Source organism: Nannospalax galili, unplaced genomic scaffold, assembly GCF_000622305.1.
Source record: "Nannospalax galili isolate Female #2095 unplaced genomic scaffold, S.galili_v1.0 scaffold510, whole genome shotgun sequence".
Classification (NCBI taxonomy): domain Eukaryota; kingdom Metazoa; phylum Chordata; class Mammalia; order Rodentia; family Spalacidae; genus Nannospalax; species Nannospalax galili.
Genome location: NW_008329677.1, coordinates 2,210,140 through 2,230,813, shown reverse-complemented (window position 1 = coordinate 2,230,813; position 20,674 = coordinate 2,210,140). Strand labels below are relative to the sequence as shown.

Below are 20,674 nucleotides of genomic sequence, written 5' to 3'. Positions count from 1 at the left end.
GCTTAGAAAGGAATTTCCTACAGGCTGGACTAACCATTAAAAATGTCTCTACCTTCAGGAGTCCTCGGCGTGCAGTAGAGCCTCGCTGGGGGAAATGTCAGCTTGGACCATGGGCTCCCGCGGTCTGGACAAGCGAGGAAGTTTCTTTAAGGTAAAATGAAGTCCGACTGGGATCACCCCTTTCAGCTGTGTTTCCTTTGGGGGGCTGCCTGGGAAGCTGCAGGCACTTGCAGCTGCAGACTGAAGCTTGGGAGCCTGCTAACTGAACCAGCTGGGCCAGGGAAGCCTGCCTGAGCCCAGCTCTGGCTGCTCAGGCATTCCGCAGCAGGTTGGCTTTTGTGATTTAATACTTCCTTACAGGCCTGGGGCTAGGGTGGAGAGATGCCACAGTGTAAGTTGGTGGAGGGGCTTTACTGGTAAAATGCTTGGCTTTTTCAGATGGGGGATTTTAGAATGAAATCTGGACTTTGCTTTCCAGAAAATTTATGATCTCCTTCTGCCTAGCTGAGTCCTTTAAATGCAAAAGAAAATGAAAACTGAATCCAAAACACCAAACTACTCCTGGACCTCACCTTAGGCTGATTTAAATGTTAGTTCTTGGTGTGTTTTATCAAATGCTCCAAAGGTTTTTTATGATAGAGCGAAAGAAAAACAAGATTAAAGCTGTACAACTTTTCAGTGTCATGTGGGTATTGTTGGGACTAAATTAACTCTCTGACTTAATGAGAGATTTTAAAAGGATGTTTTATATAGTATGTGCTTAAGATTTGGTAGTTATTTCTAATTTATACTTTGAAATCCATTCCCTTTAGTGGCTTCTTTACTTGTTTGCTCACAATTACCCTCAAATAAATGTATATTTATTGTAGAAAATATAGAATCATGCCCCCCCAATAGAAGAAAGGATGTAAAATATGCACTTGAAATGTGTTATAGACAGTTGTGTCAAACAATGCACCTTGTCCACAGAGAAGAAACACCAAGTAAACTTTATTGCTTTATTCCTGAGAAAAAAAGTGCTTGTGTTTGTTCAGTCCTGCAGCCTTTGTGTGTTATAGAGATGTATTTACTCGTATTTATTTGTTCCGTTTCCAAGAGACCATGACTGATATGTGCCAAAGGTTGACAGTACAAAACCCACTAGAAGTCCTGTTGATAGAGCAAAGCTAAGATCATTAGCTGATGAGAGAGACCACCAGAAGGACAGTCCTATCCCTTGGGAGAAGGACTGACAGGGTTCAGAGGTCAGGTTGTAGGTCCTTTGAGTTGCTTTTTTAAAGACAGAACACAATTGAATTTCAGCGAAATTTGTAACATAGCATCTCAGGACTGGTGGACAGAGGCTTTTGAAGTGAGTCTTGTTGAGTAGATCTTTGATAAATGAGATGCTTCCCCCAAGTGAACAAGCTGTTAGAATTTCCTACAGCAAACACTAAAGCCTTTTATTGGTTTAGAGCCCTAACTCTCTGGGCAAGAAAATCCTGGAAGAGTTAAGTTATATTGACACAAATGACCTCAGTTCTCAGTCCTGTTAGTAAAGTGTAAAACTCTTTTAATAAGTTCCTTAGTCTCTAGTAATCTGCCTCCGTGTCCTCTCAAATCATCAGCCTCAGTCCAAAACCTAACAACAAGTAATCCCAATTCTCAACTAGTTTACTCAGCTTATGTCAAACCTATGTAACTTCTACAAACGTGAGGCAGGTGGGAGAAGGCGAATCCTCAGGTCTCCTGGGGATCGAGAGCTGAACCTCGGAGCTGGAGAGATGGCTCAGCAATTAAGAGCACTGGTTGTTCTTGAAGAAGACCCAGATTTGAATCCCAGCATCCACATGGCAGCTAACAACTGTCTGTAACTCCAGTTCCAGGGGATCTGACAGCCTCTTCTGTCTTACGCAGGCATTGCACGACATGGGTGCACTTACCTGCACACAGGCAATACACACATACACATAAAATAAAAATAAAAATAAATAAGAGCTGAACCCCAAGTCCCTGGATTGTACTTTATACTGAGATAGCCATGCCTTATCCCAAAATGTTGCCTAAATTAGCCTATTGACTAGTCCTTAATTACCACCTTATAATATATGGGGAGCACTGTGAAATTGTAGCTTACATAGTGGTTAGACTTCAAAGCCAAGGCAAAAGAAGAGAATTTTGAATGTGGTCAAAACTGCTTTTAACAGTTTCTTAGGAGGATGTCCTATTGGATCAAATAGATTGTCTATCTTGAAGTCAGTTGTAGTCAGTTTTCTCTTCAGTCCTAGGAAAGTCATGCTTGTTTTTATTTTTAATTTTCAGTGGAACAGCAGGTAAAGTAACTGGCTTGGACTTCTGACTTATGTTATAAGAAAGAATCAACCAGAGAAGAGGCAAAAGTTAGCTGAGACCACCGCAAGTCCTATTTCTTGATCTCTCTGGGGTCAGAGCCCCCTGTGGAATATGTTGACAAAGAAACCTTGTTTTTATCTGCATTTTTTGGCAGAGCTTAAATTATGTAATTTCTTTAAAGTAGATATTTTTTGTAAATGAAATACCCACTGAGTATAGGATATTTTTTTTTCTTTCCTCTTGTTAATGGACATTGTAATTCTGTAAATCTTCACCAGCATTAGGCATGGAGTCCTCTGCAGAGATGAAATAATACCCTTTGCACAATTAGTGTAATACACTGTAGTGCAGTGACTGAGGCAGTTTTCCCCTAGCACATTCTGGGACCTACGGGTTCTTCCCTTCTGCCTCATGCTTTATTTAAAGTCAAGTCTAGCCGAGTGTAGTGGTGCACACTTTTAACTTCAGCATTTGAGTGGCACAGGCAGATGGATCTCTGAATTTCAAGCTGGTTCCAGGTCAACCAGGGACCTGTCTCAAAAAACATATGTAGAAAGAGTCACATCTATTAAACGCCTTTGAGTCCATCAAACTCTGACCTAGGCCGGGTAGAGAGACATTTAGCCTGGTGATCAAGCCAGCACAGCACCAGACACATTATTAGCAATTACAGAAAACAGTCCCTGTGTGAGAAGTAAAAGGGGCTCTGAGAGTAGGTAACCTAACATGGAGTTCCAGAGAAATCTCAAGAAGTGAATGTTGACTTGAGAACTAAGATTGGCTCCATATTTTCCAGAAGGGTAGAGGTAGAGCTACTATAAAGCACTCCTGCACAGAGACCAGTGAAGCCCTGCAACCAGTTATTTTAAAAATATGAGGATTCTTGACTCACAGCTGAATTCCATATTGGGCTTATCATCCTTCCATGATGTTCCTGCTCTACAATTTGTGCAGAGCTCAGATTGTTGGAAGATACTCACTGGACCTCTTCATCATTACCCTCCCTATCTACTTTGTGTTTCTAAATGACTCAGGTTAGAGGATACAGGTGCATGGAGAAGGCCCAGATGGTCTGAGCATTGTGGGATAACAGAGGATGCCCTTGGTCATTGTTCCTGTGGGGTCACATCCTGGAAACCACATAAATCCTTTGCTGGACACACATATTTTCCAGTTGTTCACAGCACCATGATTAATGCTCCTCAGACACCTGTGAAAAATAATATCTTCCTGCTCTACAAGGTCACTGTGAAATATAAGGGTAGGTAGAGGGGTGGAGCCCTAGACAAAGTAACCAGACACCTGTAGATAATTAATAGATGTGTACATCTATTGTAATCAAATATGAAGGATATATTGAATGAAAGTGTTTATATAAGAAAGATGTCATTCTAAGCTGGAGATGTCCAAGGTGGTCCTGATTTAAGAACAGGGATGCTAAGTCATCTTAATCCTTCCTTTTTCTGAGTCTCCCAGCTTCCTCCAAGCTGCCCATCCAGATACCGAGTGCAGGCACATTTTTCGTATGTCCCCAAAATCCACACGTTTCTTTCCTCCTTTTTGTCCACCGCTACTTCGGGTCTGATTCGTTTATAAATAGACATTAAGGATGGTGCTTATGATCCATCTACACTACCACCAAGCATGCTTGTTTGCTTTCTCCCAAACCATTCCATCGATCTGTGTCACCTGCCTCAGATCAAGCCAGTAATCTTCACTTTGATATTCAAACACCCTCAAGCCTGAGGTCTGCCTTTCCCTCAACTCTCCCCCACCTGTCCTGCTGTAGCAGCATGGATCTGAGGCCAAACCTTCGAATGTCCTCTAGGCTTTGCCCTCATGCTGCTGTTTCTGACCCTGTCCTTCAATCTCCCAGCTATCCTTCTAAGCAGATAGAACCAGTTTATCCACTGGCAACAGAGCTCACACAGGCTTAGTGATCTGGGTTCTGTCTTTACTTCTGTCTGAAGATAAAATTGCAGTAGAAGTGGTGAATAGAGAGCTGGGGAGATGGCTCAATCAGTAAAGCATTTGCCTCACAAGTATGTGTTCAATCTCCAGAGCCCACATATAAAGCCCAGTGCAGTGGTGCACACTTGTAATCCCAGCAATGGCAAGATGAGAGGAAGAGACAGGTGGAGCCCTAGAGCTTCCTGACCAGTTAGCTTATCCTACTTGGAGAAGTTCCAGCGAATGAGAGACCCTGTCACAAAACAGAAAAGTGGAAGGCACCTGAGGAACAACACTGGAAGTTACCCTCTGACCTCACTTCACACACATGCACATGCACATCCGTGCTCTTACATGTACACTAACCCCCACCTCCCCACATTAAGAAGAAATAGGGTGTAGAAAGGCCTAGCTGTGGTCTCAGTATAGTACCAGGAATTAAACTTCAGTCCATAACTCCACCTCTGCCATGAGAAATGTGTTTCGCTCTTTTGTTGTCATGACTCAGACCCTAAAGGGAATCCTCTCATGGTGAACAACAGTGACAGAAGATGACAGCACACATCAGCCACCTTTACAGTAGTACTTTTGCGCTTCCTGGACCAGGCGCCCCTCTCCAGCCTCAACTGTCTATGAGTTCCCTTGTCTCAAATGGCACTTCTTAGCGTCCCTGGGACTGAGGGACAGGATGAAAGTTGATCTTAATGAACCATGAAAAAAATGTGTTTGGACCACAGGGACCCTTGCTCAACTGTGTCTCAGAACCACCTGAGCCTTGAGGACATCCCATGATGGCAAACCAGCTGAGGAGGACTGAGAGTGTGGCACACTGGTAGACTTGCTTAGCACATGTAAGACCTGAGTTTCAACCTCAGTGGGGATCTTTCAAGGGCCCTAATCAGCAGCAGGGGCTCAGTTCTAGGGATCCTCCTGAGTGGTTGGCTTGCACAGTTTAGGCAAGCCTGTGCATTGTGTTTGTTTGAAATGGAAAACCTGCAGTTACATGTCAGAGAAGCCACAGGAGAGCTCGAAGGCATGGTGAAGAATAGAGTTACTTTTGCTGAAATCTGGATCTACTGACCAGCTAAAACCAGTTGCTGATTGATGCTCTTCATCTCAGCTGAGCTTCCTTGACTGTCAGTGTCTCCCAGATATCTGATACAGTGTTCCAGTGTCGGGAATCCTGTCTGTAGAGCAAATCCTCAGTCATCAGAACCAGTGCAGCTGCACAGCTTGGGCTCCAGTGACTCCTGGCACTTGAGTTCTTAGAACTGCCTTTGTGTGGAAATTCATTTCTCTACATACACAACCAAAGATAGCAATTTACCGTTGCATAATAAGTGGAAAGCTAGGGCAGAGGAATGGAAAATGATGCATAGAACCAAAAATCCCATTTTAACTAGAATTTCATTGAGCAAACCCTTCTGTGGACCTGTGGGTGATTAAAAGCCACAGAGATGAGTGTTGCTGTGCCCTTGGCCTCCTGGCACATCCCCTGAAGAATAAACAGATGGCATCACCTGCCGGTATCCAGGGGTCCCATCCATCCTGTATATTACCAGACAGGTCCAAGGCCCTTGCAGTGGAAATAATAGTGATTAGAAGTTTAGTCAGAGTGACCACCATAGCAACAGTGTAGTTGTAATTTTACAAAGCATCGCTGCTTCGATATCCGGCTAACCCTTCTGTTTCCCATAAATACATTTTTTCACAGACATTGACCACTGGAAAGGCCACAGAGCAGCATTGTCCCATGGAAATACATGCAAGTTACAGATGTAGTTTAAATTTTTCCAGTGACCACATGGAAAAAATGTTAAAAAGAAAGCAAGTGGGAGACTGAAGAGATGGCTCAATGGTTAAGAGCACTGGCTGCTTTTGCAAAGGACCCAGGTTCTAGTCCCAACACCCACATGGTAGCTAACAATTGCGCGTAACTCCAGTTCCAGGGGATCTGATATCTTCCTCTGACCTCCGCAGGCATTGCATGACATGGGTACACTTACACACATGCAGGCAATACACTCATACACATAAAATTAAAAAATAATAAAATATTAAAAAAAAACAAGGGCAGCTAATTTCAAAAATAAGCTTTATTTGACCCTGTATATCTAAAATATCTTCATGCCAATATTTCATGAATAACAATTATCATTTTTGTACTGTGTTTTTTAACTGACAAAAGAGTATATATTTATTATGTGCAGCACATCATTCTGAAATACGTGCCCAACTACATCTTGAAATCCATGCTGTATTTACACTTAGCATCTTAGTTCATATCAGCTACATCTTGAGTGTTCAGTAACTACATGAGGCTTGTGGCTACCACACTAGACAGCAAAGAGTTAGTGTTTACCTGGCCTAAGTCCTTCCTTTTACAGGTGGGAAAACTGAGCCCATGGCTGGCTAGATTATATAGAACAGTGTTGGAGTCAGCCTGGGCCTGACTCTGCCCTGAGGTGCTGTAACACCTGAAATGAAAAATATTCATTGGAGAAGTACATGTGCTCCTCTGGTCCACTGTTAGACTATTGAGACACTGGACCCCAAGTAATTGATATTAGCCCAGTCCCATGCTTCAAAGAGGAAAATGATGAAACCTGGTCCAGTCTAAAGGAGAGATTTCATACAGTGCTGACTGGAGCTGAGACAATGATGTTTCCCAGTGATGGGAGAGACACACCTTGATGTGGGATGTTTAGTCATGCATACCTCTTACCCTATATTTAAACATAGACCTCATGTCAGGATACTGAAGATGGACTTGGGTGTCACTGGGCCTCTTTATTTGTGCCTCTTCCTAGTGTGGCCACACTGAATAAATCTTGCTCTGTTTTCCCTATTATGTGTATTTAATTGACCTAGTGAGAACAGTGGCAGAGCCTAGCATGTTAGGGTTGCCAGGACCCAAGCTTTGACCCTAATGATTCCAGTAACAGTACTTCAACCCTGTGTGGTGCTGGCAGTCTAATTGCTTTGTACTTTTTCTGCATTACTGTCCTAGGAAAGTCCATATGGAAAGGTCATGGGGTCAGTGGCTTCTCTACAGATGACATCTGTTTTTTTTTTTTTTTTGATGCACACACAGGTCTCTCACCAGTTGCTTCAAAGCGTTTAGGTCCCTGATCCACCACAGAGTGACTTTCTAGGAATGCTATGAGTTCATGGGGTGGCAGATACAGTTGAGTGTTTACCAAAAGGAATGGATTGCATGAATTTCGAAGGTATGTAGGACAGTTTCCAGCACATTGTGGCCAACAGTGTATGATGGTAAATGTTACCTTGAGTCTCCATGTATGCTTAGGGGCCTTTGTTGTTTAAAAAACAAAATCAATCTTATGTGCTATATAAACAGCTGAAGGTTAATTAGCAGAATACTGCACATAGTAATGCTGCCAGTCCCCTTCACATACACACACAGTTTAGGGAAAACAAAAAACAAAATCAAAACAAAACAAAACAAAAAAGGAGTTGAGTCTGCACGCTAGCACCCGTCTATAACCACAGTACTCAGAAGGCTGGGGCAAGAGTCACTTCACACACATAACCTGGAGAAGGACTCAGTCTCAAAAAATAATTAAATAACAAAGGGAGATAGGTACGGCAGCACACACCTGCGAAATCTAAGTGATTCAGGAGGGTGAAACATTACTGTTGCTTGAACCCACAGATTGACGATGAATTTGAGTAATAGAACAAGATCCTATTTCAAAGGAAAGATGAACGAGTGAGTGAGTGAGTGAGTGAGTGAGTGAGTGAATGGATGAAAAGCAATGCATGGAATTGTCTCCACTGTGGACCTGGCTTCAAGTTCCCCTTTGGAAAATGGAGTGACATCACCTTCCAGCAGGGTTGAGAAATCATTGGTTCAGATGTAGTACTCAGATGACATCAGTCAATCCATGACTCTGGAATCAGGGGGCGTTACAGCTGCTATCTGACACACTGCTGTTGATGGGATTCTCTGTCAATAGAGGGGGCTGTTGGGTACCTTTGTGGTATGAGTGTCTTAGTTTCTATTGGGTTTCATGTCTGTCTTCCAGGGGCCTTGATGATCTAGGATTGCATTCTGTGTGCATCAGCTGTGTAGGGGTATTTCGCTTCCTTGTTCTTTTTACTTCTGAATTCTTCACTTGTCTCAGAGTCTTAAAGGAGCAGGCCACTGGGGGTTCTGTTCCTGGACTGCTGGGTCTCTGAACTGCTGGATCCCTGGGATTATTTTTGGTTGTCGCAACTTGGATGGAGGAGCTACTTACTGGCCTCTAGTGGTCAGAGTCCAGAGATGCTACCAAACTGCTTACAGTTCAGTGGCCCAAGAATTAACCAATCCCAAACTTCATAGTGATGAGGTTGAGTGACCCCAACATGCACTTAATTAGGAGCTAATCCTCTCCTGAGGTTTCTCTAGTTATAAATGCATTGGGCATTCTGGAAGGAAGGAAATGAAATGAAGAATGTGTGGCAATGTCTTTAACACCCACTGGCCCTTAAAGCTCATCCTGAGTTTGTTTCACATGAGCTTAGCTAATGTGAGACCATTCTTGATCTCTGAGTGTACAGCACCTGGGGAGCTCATAATAGTTGGAGAAAGCTGGGCTTGGAAGAAGGAAGGAGGTACAGGGCCCCTGCGTGGGTGATGGGGAAACCTTCTTAAGGAGGTACCAGATAGGCCGAACTGTCTGGGAGAGAAAGAGACAGTGGACAAGAGCTCCCTAATGAAGGGAACTCCAAATATCAAGCCTGGAGCAGCATCCAAGGCTCTGAATAGAGCCAGAAAGGAGGGGGGGCAGGAAATGATAAGAGGAGAAAAATGGGACCAGTTTGGGACATTGGAGTTCCATTTTTAGTGCAGTTGAGAAGTATGGAGAGCTTTGAGAAGAGCAGGGCATGAAAGCAGCCTGCTGGCCTGTCTGCCTGTGGTTCTTTACGTGCCTGGCAGGTATCTCCCGAAACACCCCCTCTGCCCCAGCCCACCATCTGCTGGTCTACACTGAGCAGATCACCTTGGTCTGGGTGGGGTCTGGTGCTTTCTGGATTTCTTCAGCCCCTGATTTAGAATCTGTCCTGTAAATAAATATGAACCTAAGTCGACGAAATTCTCATCTTCCCAAAGCCACTGGCTTCCACGTTCATTGTCTCGCTCCCAAGAAGAATATGTGGACAAGGAGTGATTATGAGTATAGATTTACAAAAGAAAAGTGAGAAAGAACTCCCAAGAGTGGGAGAGGTCCAGGGAGGAATGCCACTGCACTGCCCTGCCCAGTGGCCCTGTGTCTTTGGTGGGAAATGGATAGAGACTGGAGTATTGAGATTGGTCATTTTTGAGCTCGTCATCAGCCAGGCTGGTAAGGACGAGTCTTATGCACAGTCCCTTGAACTAACCAGAGAGGTGTTCATGTGGTACTCATCCTACTTGGAGTGGTCACGTGCACTGTGTGACTAGCTTGTGCTCCACCAGGGCCCTGACTTATTTCGGGAAGCTAACTCCTGTCTCACCATGGTGGTAATTCAACAAGCATCATACCTCAGAAAAGACTCTATTTTGCAGATAACACAGAGTTTGCAGTAAGTGATGGGGGCGAGGTCAAGGTTCTGCCATCACAGAACCAGCTAAAAAGCGGTGTGCAGACTCGTGGCCCAGAATTGCATCCAGTGCAGCAACACATGAATCTCAGGTGCATTTGTTTAAAACTTAATTAAAATATAAAATATTGCTCCAAAAATAAAAATAAATACATAAATAAAGATGGTAATACCACAATGACCCAGTGCTATAATTTGTAAGAACTTAGAAATCTAGATTTTTCATGTGAACATCTTGGATTTTGCATGTAATATCTTTTTATTTAAAACTGTCTTCATCACAAAAGACTGGGGAAGCTGGCATAAGGCAAGCTGTACAAGGCCTCTTAGGCACCTGAGAACAACCTCTGCCGTTTGACACAGGCTGCAGGGACTGTCAGCTTCCTGGGGAAGGGCAGTACTGTAAGGAGGCAGAGACTAGCTCTAGATAAGGCAGCCAGGAAATTCACTAGGCTCTGACTAGAGAAATATACTTCCTGACTTCTCCAGCTTCTAGACAAATCTTTAGCCCCTAGGCAGAGCTTCTGGCCCCTTCTCTTATCACTAGGGGGAAGTCCCCACCAGCCGAGGAGGATGTGCAACTAGAGAAGAAGAGGGTGGGGTGGGCTTACACAGCCTCAGGATCTGAGAGCCCCAGGAGTTTCTCCATCCACACTGCAGCATTTCAGAACTCATAAAGTCTAGCATTACTTCAGTGCCTCAGAGCTGTGTGTGGCTTGCCTCAGCAAAGACTCTGGGGAAGGCCTGGCCTGGTCAGCCTAAGAACTCTGGTGATCAATTCCTGCTGTGCCATTACCAGCTCTGTGACATTGACACACTCTCAGAGCCTCGGTTTCCTCATCTGTAAGATGGGATTAGAAGTCTCTGTGTGCTGCTCAAGAGGATGTGAGGATTGAATGAGGTGGGGAATGGTGCCTGCCGGAAAGATGGCCTCGGATTAAGGAAGCTAGTTAACCAAGTGTCCTCCCTCCTTCCCTCCCTCCTTGCTTTACTCCCTCCTTTCTTCTTCCTCTCTCTTTCTCTCTGTCTGTCTCTGTCTCTGTCTCTGTCTCTGTCTCTCTCTCTCTCTCTCTCTCTCTCTCTCTCTCTCTCTCTCTCTCTCGTTTGTTTAGACAGGGTCTCATTTTTTAGCCCAGCTGGCCTCAAATCCTTGGAGATCTTCCTGCCTCAGCCTCCTGAGGACAGTACAGTACCTGTCTGACAGTTTATAAACTATTTATAAACAGAATTTTGAGGACATGCTTAGTTTAGAATTGCTTTGTCTCTGTTCCTTTAAGAAATGTTTTGTTGTTGTTGTTGAGATAGAGTTACTTGTAGGCTGGCCTGGTCTTGAACTCACTATACATTGAGGATGACTTGAATTTATAATCTTTCTGGGTGCTGAAATTATAGGCCCGAGCCACCACACCTGGTTTGTAGGGTGCTAGGGATTGTGCTTGTTGGGCAAGCACTCTACTCACTGAGCTACATCCCCAGCTTTCAAGAAGTGTTTGTTGTTGTTTTGGTTTGTTTTTTGAGATAGGGTTTAGCTATACAGCCCAGACCAGGCTAGAACTCCCTTTGTAGCCCAGGATGGCCTCAAACTTGTAGCAATTAATCCTCTTGTTTCCTGAGTACTGGAATGATGGGTATGTGCCACCATGCCCAGCTCAAAGTATATTTCTGTACCTTCCTGTGCCTGTGATGTTGGCTTTCTGAGAGGTCCCCAAAGTCAGGACAGTGTAAGCCTGTTGCCACCAACCACATCTGCAGTGATGTGGCTTCAAGACCTGGTGAGACAAATCCAAAAAACACTGTGTTCCCCTCTGTGTATAGGGACCTCAGAAAGGGTTTGAATGACAAAGAGAGGGAAATACTAATTATCTTGGGGTAAATGAAAGAATGCGGGAACAAATCTATCTCATCACTAGCATGTAAGTTCACGAGGGCAGGGAAATTTTCAAACAATCTAAAAGGCTTCTTCATTTACTAACTCGGCCTTCTATCTTAAAATTTCAAAACTTGTCAGACTCTAACTAGAGAGTCAGTAATTACCTGCAACAGAAGTTGGATGACCACCTTCCATTCCATTCAGAAATTATGACCATTTGTTAAGGTGTGAGTGACGGAAAAATACAGGGCACAGCATGCCTATCCTCAGGGTGTCGGTATTAATCTACAAAGGGACATAAAGCAAAGTACCTGTCACCAGGGAAACCTGGTTTGATCCCGTGGATGCTCCCTGCAATGTGCCACAGCCCCAACACCCACATGCCCTTTCCTGCCCTACCCCTTAAACCAGGCCAAATGCCTCCCAAACTGAAAAGTTCTCATCCCCTATCACTATTTATATGGAACTAAATATAATTTTTTAAAAAAAATTGTGTATATGCAGGTGCACACCCATGCATATATTTATGGAGGACAGAAGTCAACACTGGAAGTCTCTATCACTTTCCACCTTTTTCTTTAGACAGGGTCTCACTATGTAGCTCTGACTGGCCTGTAACTCCCTGTGTAAATTAGGCTGGTCTTGGAACTCACAGAGATCCCTTCACCTTTGTCTCCCTCCAGAGTGCTAGGATTAAAGGCATCTCAGCTCCACCTAATTTTTTAAAACAGGATTTCTAATTGAACCTGGATGGAACTCACTGATTAACTAGACTGGCTGGCCAATGAGCAACCCCCAACCAATCCTCTCGTCTTGTCTTCCAATATTGGGATTACAGTCACATGCCTCTATACTAGGCTTTTTACCTGGCTGCTGGGGATCCAAACCCAGGCCCTCACACTTGTGCAGCAAACATTTTACCCACTAAGCCATCTCCCCAATCCCACTAAGTACAATTTTTATGCTTCTCAAGAAGTTAACTGTATGCTGAAATGGAAGTCATTCCTTTCTGGAACCTTCGACAGCTGAGTCCTGAGTGAATCAATCAAAGATGTACATTTATGCCCAGTGTAGAGGTGCACACCTGTAATCTCAGTGTTTGGGATGCAGAGGCAGGAGAATCAAGTGTTCAAGGTCATCCTCTTTGGCTGCATACTGGGTTTGAGGCCAGCCTGGTCTACATGAGACTCTATCATACACAAAACAAAATAAAAAAAAACTGTGTGCATGTGTGTGGGGTGTGTGTGTGTGTGTGTGTGTGTGTGTGTGGTGTGTGTGTGTGTGTGTGTGTGTGTATGTATACCTGTGTACTGGTGTTCTTCCATGTTCAGTGTCTGGCCCTTTCTACTGGCATGGACATGGGCTGACTTTGGTTAAAGCCTTCTGCCCACAATATCTGTTTCTTCACACCAGCTCCCCTTCTCCCTCCAACCAAGCTACAACTGCCCATTGGCCCTTTTACAAATGAGCAAACTGAGGCATGGGGAAGTTATATTGCCTCCTCCCATGACCCACAGGAACTAGGAGACAGAGCAGACTTCAAACCAGAACTGTGGGTCCCAGGGCTCATCCGGAAACTAAAGGTTGGCCTCTGACTGGAACAAGAAGTTCTGCCTGGTGGCCACTGGCATTGGTCCCCTGAGGCATCAGCCTGTGCCCTGGAACCCAGCCAGTCTGAGCAGGAATGGGTGTGGACCCCAGAGCAGCTGGCCACACTTCCGCTGTTCAAGTGTACATTATTACAGATTTAAAGAACAGCGAAAGAACTGACTGAACTTTCCAGAGGAGAGAGCTCCCGGTGAGAGTGTGCAAAATGTTTGGAGATTCACTAGAAGAAATGAGAGAAATGTTCATTCCCAGGAGCACTGTTGGGAGGGATTTCCATACTAACAGGGGAGGTATTACTGATAGAATTTTTAAACTTCATAAAAGTTGCAGTCATAGCACAGAGAATCCCTGTAAATTACTTACCCTGGTTCCATCCCATCAGTTCCTTACAGTTGGCCCCATTCTGCCTTCATAAGGACACACGTGTGCGATGGTGTCAATATGCAAATATATAAATATGTAATTTCCTCTTTGTATAAGGAGTTACATATGTACAGTGATGTATTTTCTGAGCCGTGTGAAAATGTACTGGAGGCACCCCAAATATGTACCCCCAACTCCTGGGAGCAGCCACTTCTTTTTTTGTACGTTTATATGTTTGCATGTATTTATTTTAAGACAGGATGTGACTATGAACACAGGCTGGCCTTGAACTCAGAGTTCTCCAGTCTCTGCTTCTAGAGTTCTGGGAATAGAGATATATGACACCATACCCAGATAAAGATGATCAGTTATATTGGCACAGTCATTGATGAAAACCAAGAAGTTAAACATCAGTCCAGTACTCTTTCTTAATCTCCAGCCCATCTTCAGAGTTCATTAATCACTATACCCACGTCTTTAGGTGAACTCTTTTTCCCTCTTGCTGAATTGACTCAGGATCTCTCACATCATTCATGTGTCATGAGTCTTTAGCCTCCAAATGATGTTGTTCTGTTTGATTTGGTTACATGTGTAACTTCTTGTTGAAGTGTCATGTGCATATAGAAAGTGCTCCCATTGTTGAGCAGTTCAATGATCTTTCACTGTCAGGACCCTTGGAACTGATTATAAATGATGCTTATATGTAAAGCCAAGAAATTAATGCCTTGGCTATTAAAGTAGATAATTCTTTTTTTAAATTTTGTTTTATGTGTATAAGTGTTTTGCCTGCATGTATGTAAGTGCACCCATGTCGTGCAAAGCACACAGAGACCAGAAGAGAGCATCAGATACCCTAAAACTGGAGTTATAGACAGTTAGCTGCCATGTAAATGCTGGGAATCAAACCCAGGTCCTCTGGAAGAACAGCCAGTGAGCCATCTCTCCAGCCTCAGATGAGTCTTATGAGTGAGTCCAAGAGGTGGTGGTGTGGTTCAGCATTATCGAGCATAGCATGTTCACAGCCCTGGGTTCCATCTCTGTCAACACCAGTGTGATGACTAATCTTCATCGTCAAGGTAACTGGATTTAGAATCACCTAGGAGATTGAAACACACATCTGGGTATGTCTGTGAGGGTGTTTCTAGAGGAGTCACTGAGATTAAAGACCCATCTTGACTGTGGGTGGCACAGTAGAATAAAAGGGGACACTGTGGCCCAGATGAAATAAAAGGGGAGAAGGAATAAAGGGTTAGAAGCCAGCATTTCCCCCTTTTCTGTTTCTTGGCCCTCTGTGATGTGAATTGCTCCATTCCAGTATGCCTTCCTTACAATGATGAATTGAAACTTCTGAAAATGTGAGCTAAAATAAACTCTTCCTCCCATAAGTTGCTTCTGACAGGCATTTTGGTCATAGCAATAATAAAAGTAACTAAGACAACCAAAAACTAAATAAATGAACAGACTCGTAGATCAGCCCAGTATATGCGTGAGCAGCCAGCCATGGCCTTGGGACCAGGCAATAGATAACTATAGCCCACTGAAGGACACCAGGGGCTTCCTTTTAAGTCAGCTTCCTTTTAAGTCAGCCATCTGGTAGCATATCAGAATTTCTTTCCAAGACTGAATATCATTTCATTGTGTGCATATACCATCTTACTTATGCATTCTTCCATCCTTGGCCCTGGGGTTGCTTCTACCTTCTGACTATTGTGAACAGTGCTACTAGGGGATTGGAATCCTCTGATCTCTCGTACCTATTTTTGAGTTTCCAACAGTTGCAACTGTTTCAATGGTTAGGTTAAGCTGAGCATTAAAAACAGACTCCAAAGCTCAGCCCAAATTTCAAGAGTTTTTCTCAATATGAGTCAACTTGATTCAGTCAAAAGTCTCATCTGGGGGCTGGGGAGATGGCCCAGTGGTTAAGAGCACTGATCTTGCAGAGGACTAGGGTTTGATTCCCAGTACCCACATGGTGGCTAACAACTGTCAGTAACTATTCCCAGGGAATCCAAACTCTTCAGGCATTGCATGACATGGGCGCACTTACATGCATGCAGGCAATTGTACACATTAAAAAAAAATAAAGAAAAAGTCATCTGACCACAGAAAAAATTCTTATTTGAAGCAAAACGCTATAACTCAGGACAGATCAACGGATTTCAGGCTTTATCCATAGATACAGGATGTGGGTTTGAGTTTCTCCAGCTTGCTGCTCCTTGTTTGATCAGATAGATCCTCCCAGGCCAGTTTCTTGTTTCCAGGAGGCTAGTCCAGCCTAGAAAGATCCCTGTCATTGTCGGCTGGGGTGGCAATTCCTCACCTTCCAGCTGTGCAAGCAGCAGCTTTGCATTACTGTCCTGAGTGTTTGATGTCATCAGGTGTGGGGGTTGCATTTTGTCCCCAGCATAAAGAAGTACCAGGTGAGCATGCCCCACACAGAGATGACCTCATCCCATGTGCAGGGAACCAATGAAAGTGGAGTGGAGGAAGGTCACTTCACACTTAGGGTCCTCTCAACCTTGACATCAGGTGAGTGTCACCTGCTTGAGACATTGCAGCATTTGGAAGCTGGACCTGTGTTATTATGGATTCTTTCTGCAAAAGAAAGCCTCTACAGTATGTATTTGTAAACAAATGAAAATCATTCTCCATTCAATACCTAGCAATAGCCAAACAGCAAGAACTCTCTTCTATCCTATTTACTAACTCTATGGTGCCTGTTTTTGTCATGTCTTTAAAAAAAAATTTATTTTTATTTTATTTTATGTGTATGAATGTATTGCCTGCCTGCATGTGAGTGCACCTGTGTTGTGCAATGCCTGTAGAGATCAGAAGAGGTCCTTGGATCCCCTGGAACTGGAGTTATGGATAGTTGTTAGCTGCCATGTAGGTGCTGGGAATTGAACCTGGGTCCTCTGCAAGAGCAGTCAGTGCTCTTAATCACTGAACAGTCTCTCTAGCCCCCTTTGTCATTGTTTTTAATGATAGCTAAGCATGCAAACATAAAATTTTTTTATTTTAGCCATTTCTAAATGTCCAGTACTGTGGCATTAAGTACATTTATCATTGCACAAGCAACACCATCTCCCAAACCCCTTTCATTTTACAAAACAGAAACTCCCCAAACCACCCTCCATCCCTGCTCCTCCTGTTCCTGTGGCCACTGTTCTACTGTCTGCCTCTCCGAATTTGCCCACTCTAGGTCCCTCCTCTAAGTGCAGTCATAATATTTACCCTTTTGTGACTGGCCGATTTCACTTAGCATAATATCCTTAAGATCCATCCAGTGTTGTGGCCTGTGTCAGAACTTCCTTCTTTGGGTTGAATAGTGCTCCATTATCTCACTATGTTTAATCCATTTGTCCATGCACAGACCCTGGAGGGCTTTCATCTTTTGGCAGCTATGACTGATTCTGCTATTCGTTTCATGGGTTGGATTCCTTTTTTTCCCTTTTCTTTTTGGTCTTTTTGAGACAGGGTCTCCCTATAGCCCCAGCTGGCCTGGAATTCACTATGTAGACTAGGCTGGTCTTGAACTCACAGAGATCTACCTGCTTCTGCATTCTAAGGACTGGGATTAAAAGTACGCACCACTATGCCCAGCCAGGATTCCATTAAAAAAAGTAAACTTTATTTTTTTCTTATGTGTATGAGTGTATTGCCATATTGCCTGCATGTGTGCAATGCCCATGAAGATGAGAAGAGGGTCAGATCCCCTGGAAACTGGAGTTGCAAACAGTTGTTATGTGCCATGTGGGTGCTGGGAACTGAACCTGGGTGTCTTCTGCAAGAGCAGCCAGTGCTCTTAAGCACTGAACCATCTCTCCAGTCCTGGATTCTATTTTAAAGAATATCATGTAGTTCTTTGACCCATTCATCCATGGGGAGTATGAATATGTGGGTTGTGGTGAGTCTCTTTCAGGGCTGAAGTTGAATCTGAGTCCCTCTTGTGAAGTAACAGTCCCAGTGTTTGCTGGCTGGGAGAGGAGAGTGGCTTAGTAAGGGTGCCATTGACTCAGGGATTAGGGATCTGAGGAACTTCCTTATTGTTCCCCATGATGGTTATTGCTAATTTACATTCCACCAGTGGGATATGAGTCCTGAGATTTCTCCACATCATCACCAGCCTTTGTTATTCTGTTGTTTGTCTTTGAGGGTTAGCCATTCTGATTGGAGTAAGGTAACATCTTTTGATTGTATTTCCCTGATGATAGTGATGTTGAGCTTTTTCTTTCTTTTTTTTTCCCTTTTCTTTTTTCATACTTTTTATACTGGTTTGTTGAACATTTGTACATTATCTTTTGGAAAAATATCTATTTGGGCCCTTTGCTCCTTTTTCAAAAATCAAATTCTTTGTTTTCTGACTGTTGAATTATTTGAGTTCCTTATATAGTCAGTATATTAATCCTCTGTCAGACTTTAAGTTGACAAAATATTTTCTCCTTTTGTTTCCCCTCTGTTCTTGTGTAGAAGCCTTTTAGTTTGATGTAATCCTATTTTGTTTATTTTGTTTTTTTTGCTTTTCTTACCTGTGTTTTGTGATCTTAAAAAAAAAAAAAAAAAAAAAAATCTTCTGACCAGACTAATGTGACAGTGAGGTCTCCTATATTATGATCTACTAGTTTCATAGTTTGGGATCTTGCATTCTAAGTCTTTAATCCATGTTGAGATAATTTTTACATATTTAGGGATGGGGTCTAGTTTCATTCTTCAGCATACAGACATCTAGTTTTCTCAGCACCACTTATTAAAGAAACTACCTTTTGCCGCTCCAAAGCTCTGTTCTTGGCATCTTGGTCAAAAGTCAGTTTTCTGTAAGTGCGAAGGTTTATTTCTGTGCTATTCTCTTCCATTGGCCTGTGTGTCTGTGTTTATGATAATACTGTGATATTCTGATTATTATGGCTTTGCAGTATATTCTGAAGTCAAATTGTCTGATGATTCCAGCTTTGTTCTTTTTGTTCAGAATTGTTCTGGTTTCAGCACAGTTTGTAGTTTCAAATTAATTTTAGGATTTTTTTTCTATTACTATGAAGAATGTCATTGCTTTTTTTTTTTTTTTTTTTGGTCTTTTTGAGACAGGGTCTCCATATAGCCCCCAGCTGTCCTGGAACTCACTATGTAGACCAGGCTGGCCTTGAACTCAGAGATCTGCCTGCCTCTGCCTCCCAAGTGCTGGGATTAAAGGCGTGCGCCACCACGCCCGGCATCATTGCTTTTTTAATAGAGATTGTATTGAATCTGTAGATTGCTTTGGGTAGTGTGGACATTTTAACAATATAAATTCTTATATTCCACAAGTATGAGCTAGCTTTTCATTTATTTTGTGTCTTTTTCATTTTTTTCCCCATCATTGTTACATGCTTTACAGTGTAAAGGGCTTTCCCTCTACTGGATATATATCCAAAAGAAATAAAATCAGCATGTCCAAGAGATGTGCACCTCCCCCCATGTTTATTGCAGCACTGTTCACAAACCCCAGTAGGCGTAAGAATCAAGCCAAGAGGCAATGGGCAAGTGGAGAACGAAAAAGTGTACAATGGGCCCTCGTGGCTATGGGTTCACATCCATGGATTCAACCATAATTGAAAAATATTTGGGGAGAAAAATCATGTCTGCACTGAGTATGTATTGACTTTTTTGCTTGTCATTATTTCTGAAGCAATACAGTAGAACCACCATTTACAGTGTTTACCCTGTAATAGAGATTCTAAGCAATCTAGAACTGATTTAAGGTATATAGGAAGATGTGCATGGGTTATGTGAAAATACCACACCATTTTATAGGCACACTAGTGCCAGAGAATTTGGTATCTGCAGGGGTCCTGACACCTATCCTGTTTGTGGAATGGTCACAGATAGGAAGGGAAAGGCAGCCAGACTAAGTTTGGTTCACCTTGGAAATCTAGGAGGCTGTGAGTTGTGTTTGTGCACTGACTCCCCAACATTTCCGTACAGAGATTTGGGTGCTTGGGGTAGAAAGCTGGCACAGCCTAGGCGTGTGGTGACTCGTGTAGTTAGTACCTACTACATAAGTCCTGTCTGAACTGGTAAAGCCCAGGGACCTCAGCAGCTTTGTGTCAAAGCTCAGTTTCTGGATGAGGAACAAGGCCTTGGGGCACAGTGAGTTTCATATCTGAGTGATTCATCACTGGGATTGCTGATCATCTTCATGAAACTGAAAATGACTGTGCTGTGCATTTGTTTACAGTCTACACTTCGTTTCCAGAGTCCCTCTGCTTGCTTCCTTCTCTAAATTGAGCATGTGTGTGCCCAAAGGACACGATCCTTCCCGACTTACAGAAAATATTATCAGTCAGTTCTCTTTCAAAATTCTCATCCTGATGTTGCAAGTTAGATTCATACCCACTATCCAGTTCTTCTCCTTTGAATATTTGATCTATTCTTTTATTATGATCATTATTACAACCCAAATGATAAGCACAGCAGTTATTGTCCTTAAGGGCAGCACTCTAAATTTGCATTTTATTATGCATTTCCAGAGGACTGTGCTCCCTAGAAATGACCACCAACAGAGAGCCTTCCAATCAGCAGATCTGGTGGGTCCTGCCCACTCTGTCCCCTCCTTGGCATTCTGTTCCCCCCCTGGATGCACACTGTACACAGGTACCCTGTGCATCTGCAGGGTTCTATGGCAACTTTATGTCATTATGTTTAACAGGTTGGCTTCTGGGTGCTCCTTGTATCACTGGAGCCTCTTTACTAAAGTCACACCAGATCACATCCCTTGCTACTCTTGTTGGGTGGAAAACATTGGGGGAAATGCTACTTTGCTCACTGACCACAGTGCTCAGTGAGTTTGAAATTATAGGGGTTTGGAGAGGGTTGACTAGAACCAATGAAGCACAAGGAAAATTATAAGTCATAGTTTACCCTGAGAAAAAACATACCTGCCACATAAATAATGCTTTGGAATGAAGGATTTGACTTCACATTGATGTC

General features: G+C 43.2%; 1 protein-coding gene across 5 annotated transcripts in view; it reads left to right on the top strand.

Annotated features, from left to right (window-relative positions):
• The window catches only part of Rin2 (Ras and Rab interactor 2), a 264,895-nt gene that overhangs the window by 158,960 nt on the left and 85,261 nt on the right, over positions 1 to 20,674 (top strand). For 4 of the 5 annotated variants that reach the window (XM_017800218.2, XM_029567625.1, XM_008841360.3 and 1 more), the window contains one exon: positions 59 to 151. In XM_017800218.2, the coding sequence (XP_017655707.1) occupies positions 95 to 151 (57 nt within the window). In that variant the 5' untranslated portion in view covers positions 59 to 94. Of the gene's footprint in view, positions 1 to 58; positions 152 to 7,375; positions 7,512 to 20,674 lie in introns of those variants that run through there. The other variant, XM_029567626.1, reaches the window with a different exon arrangement.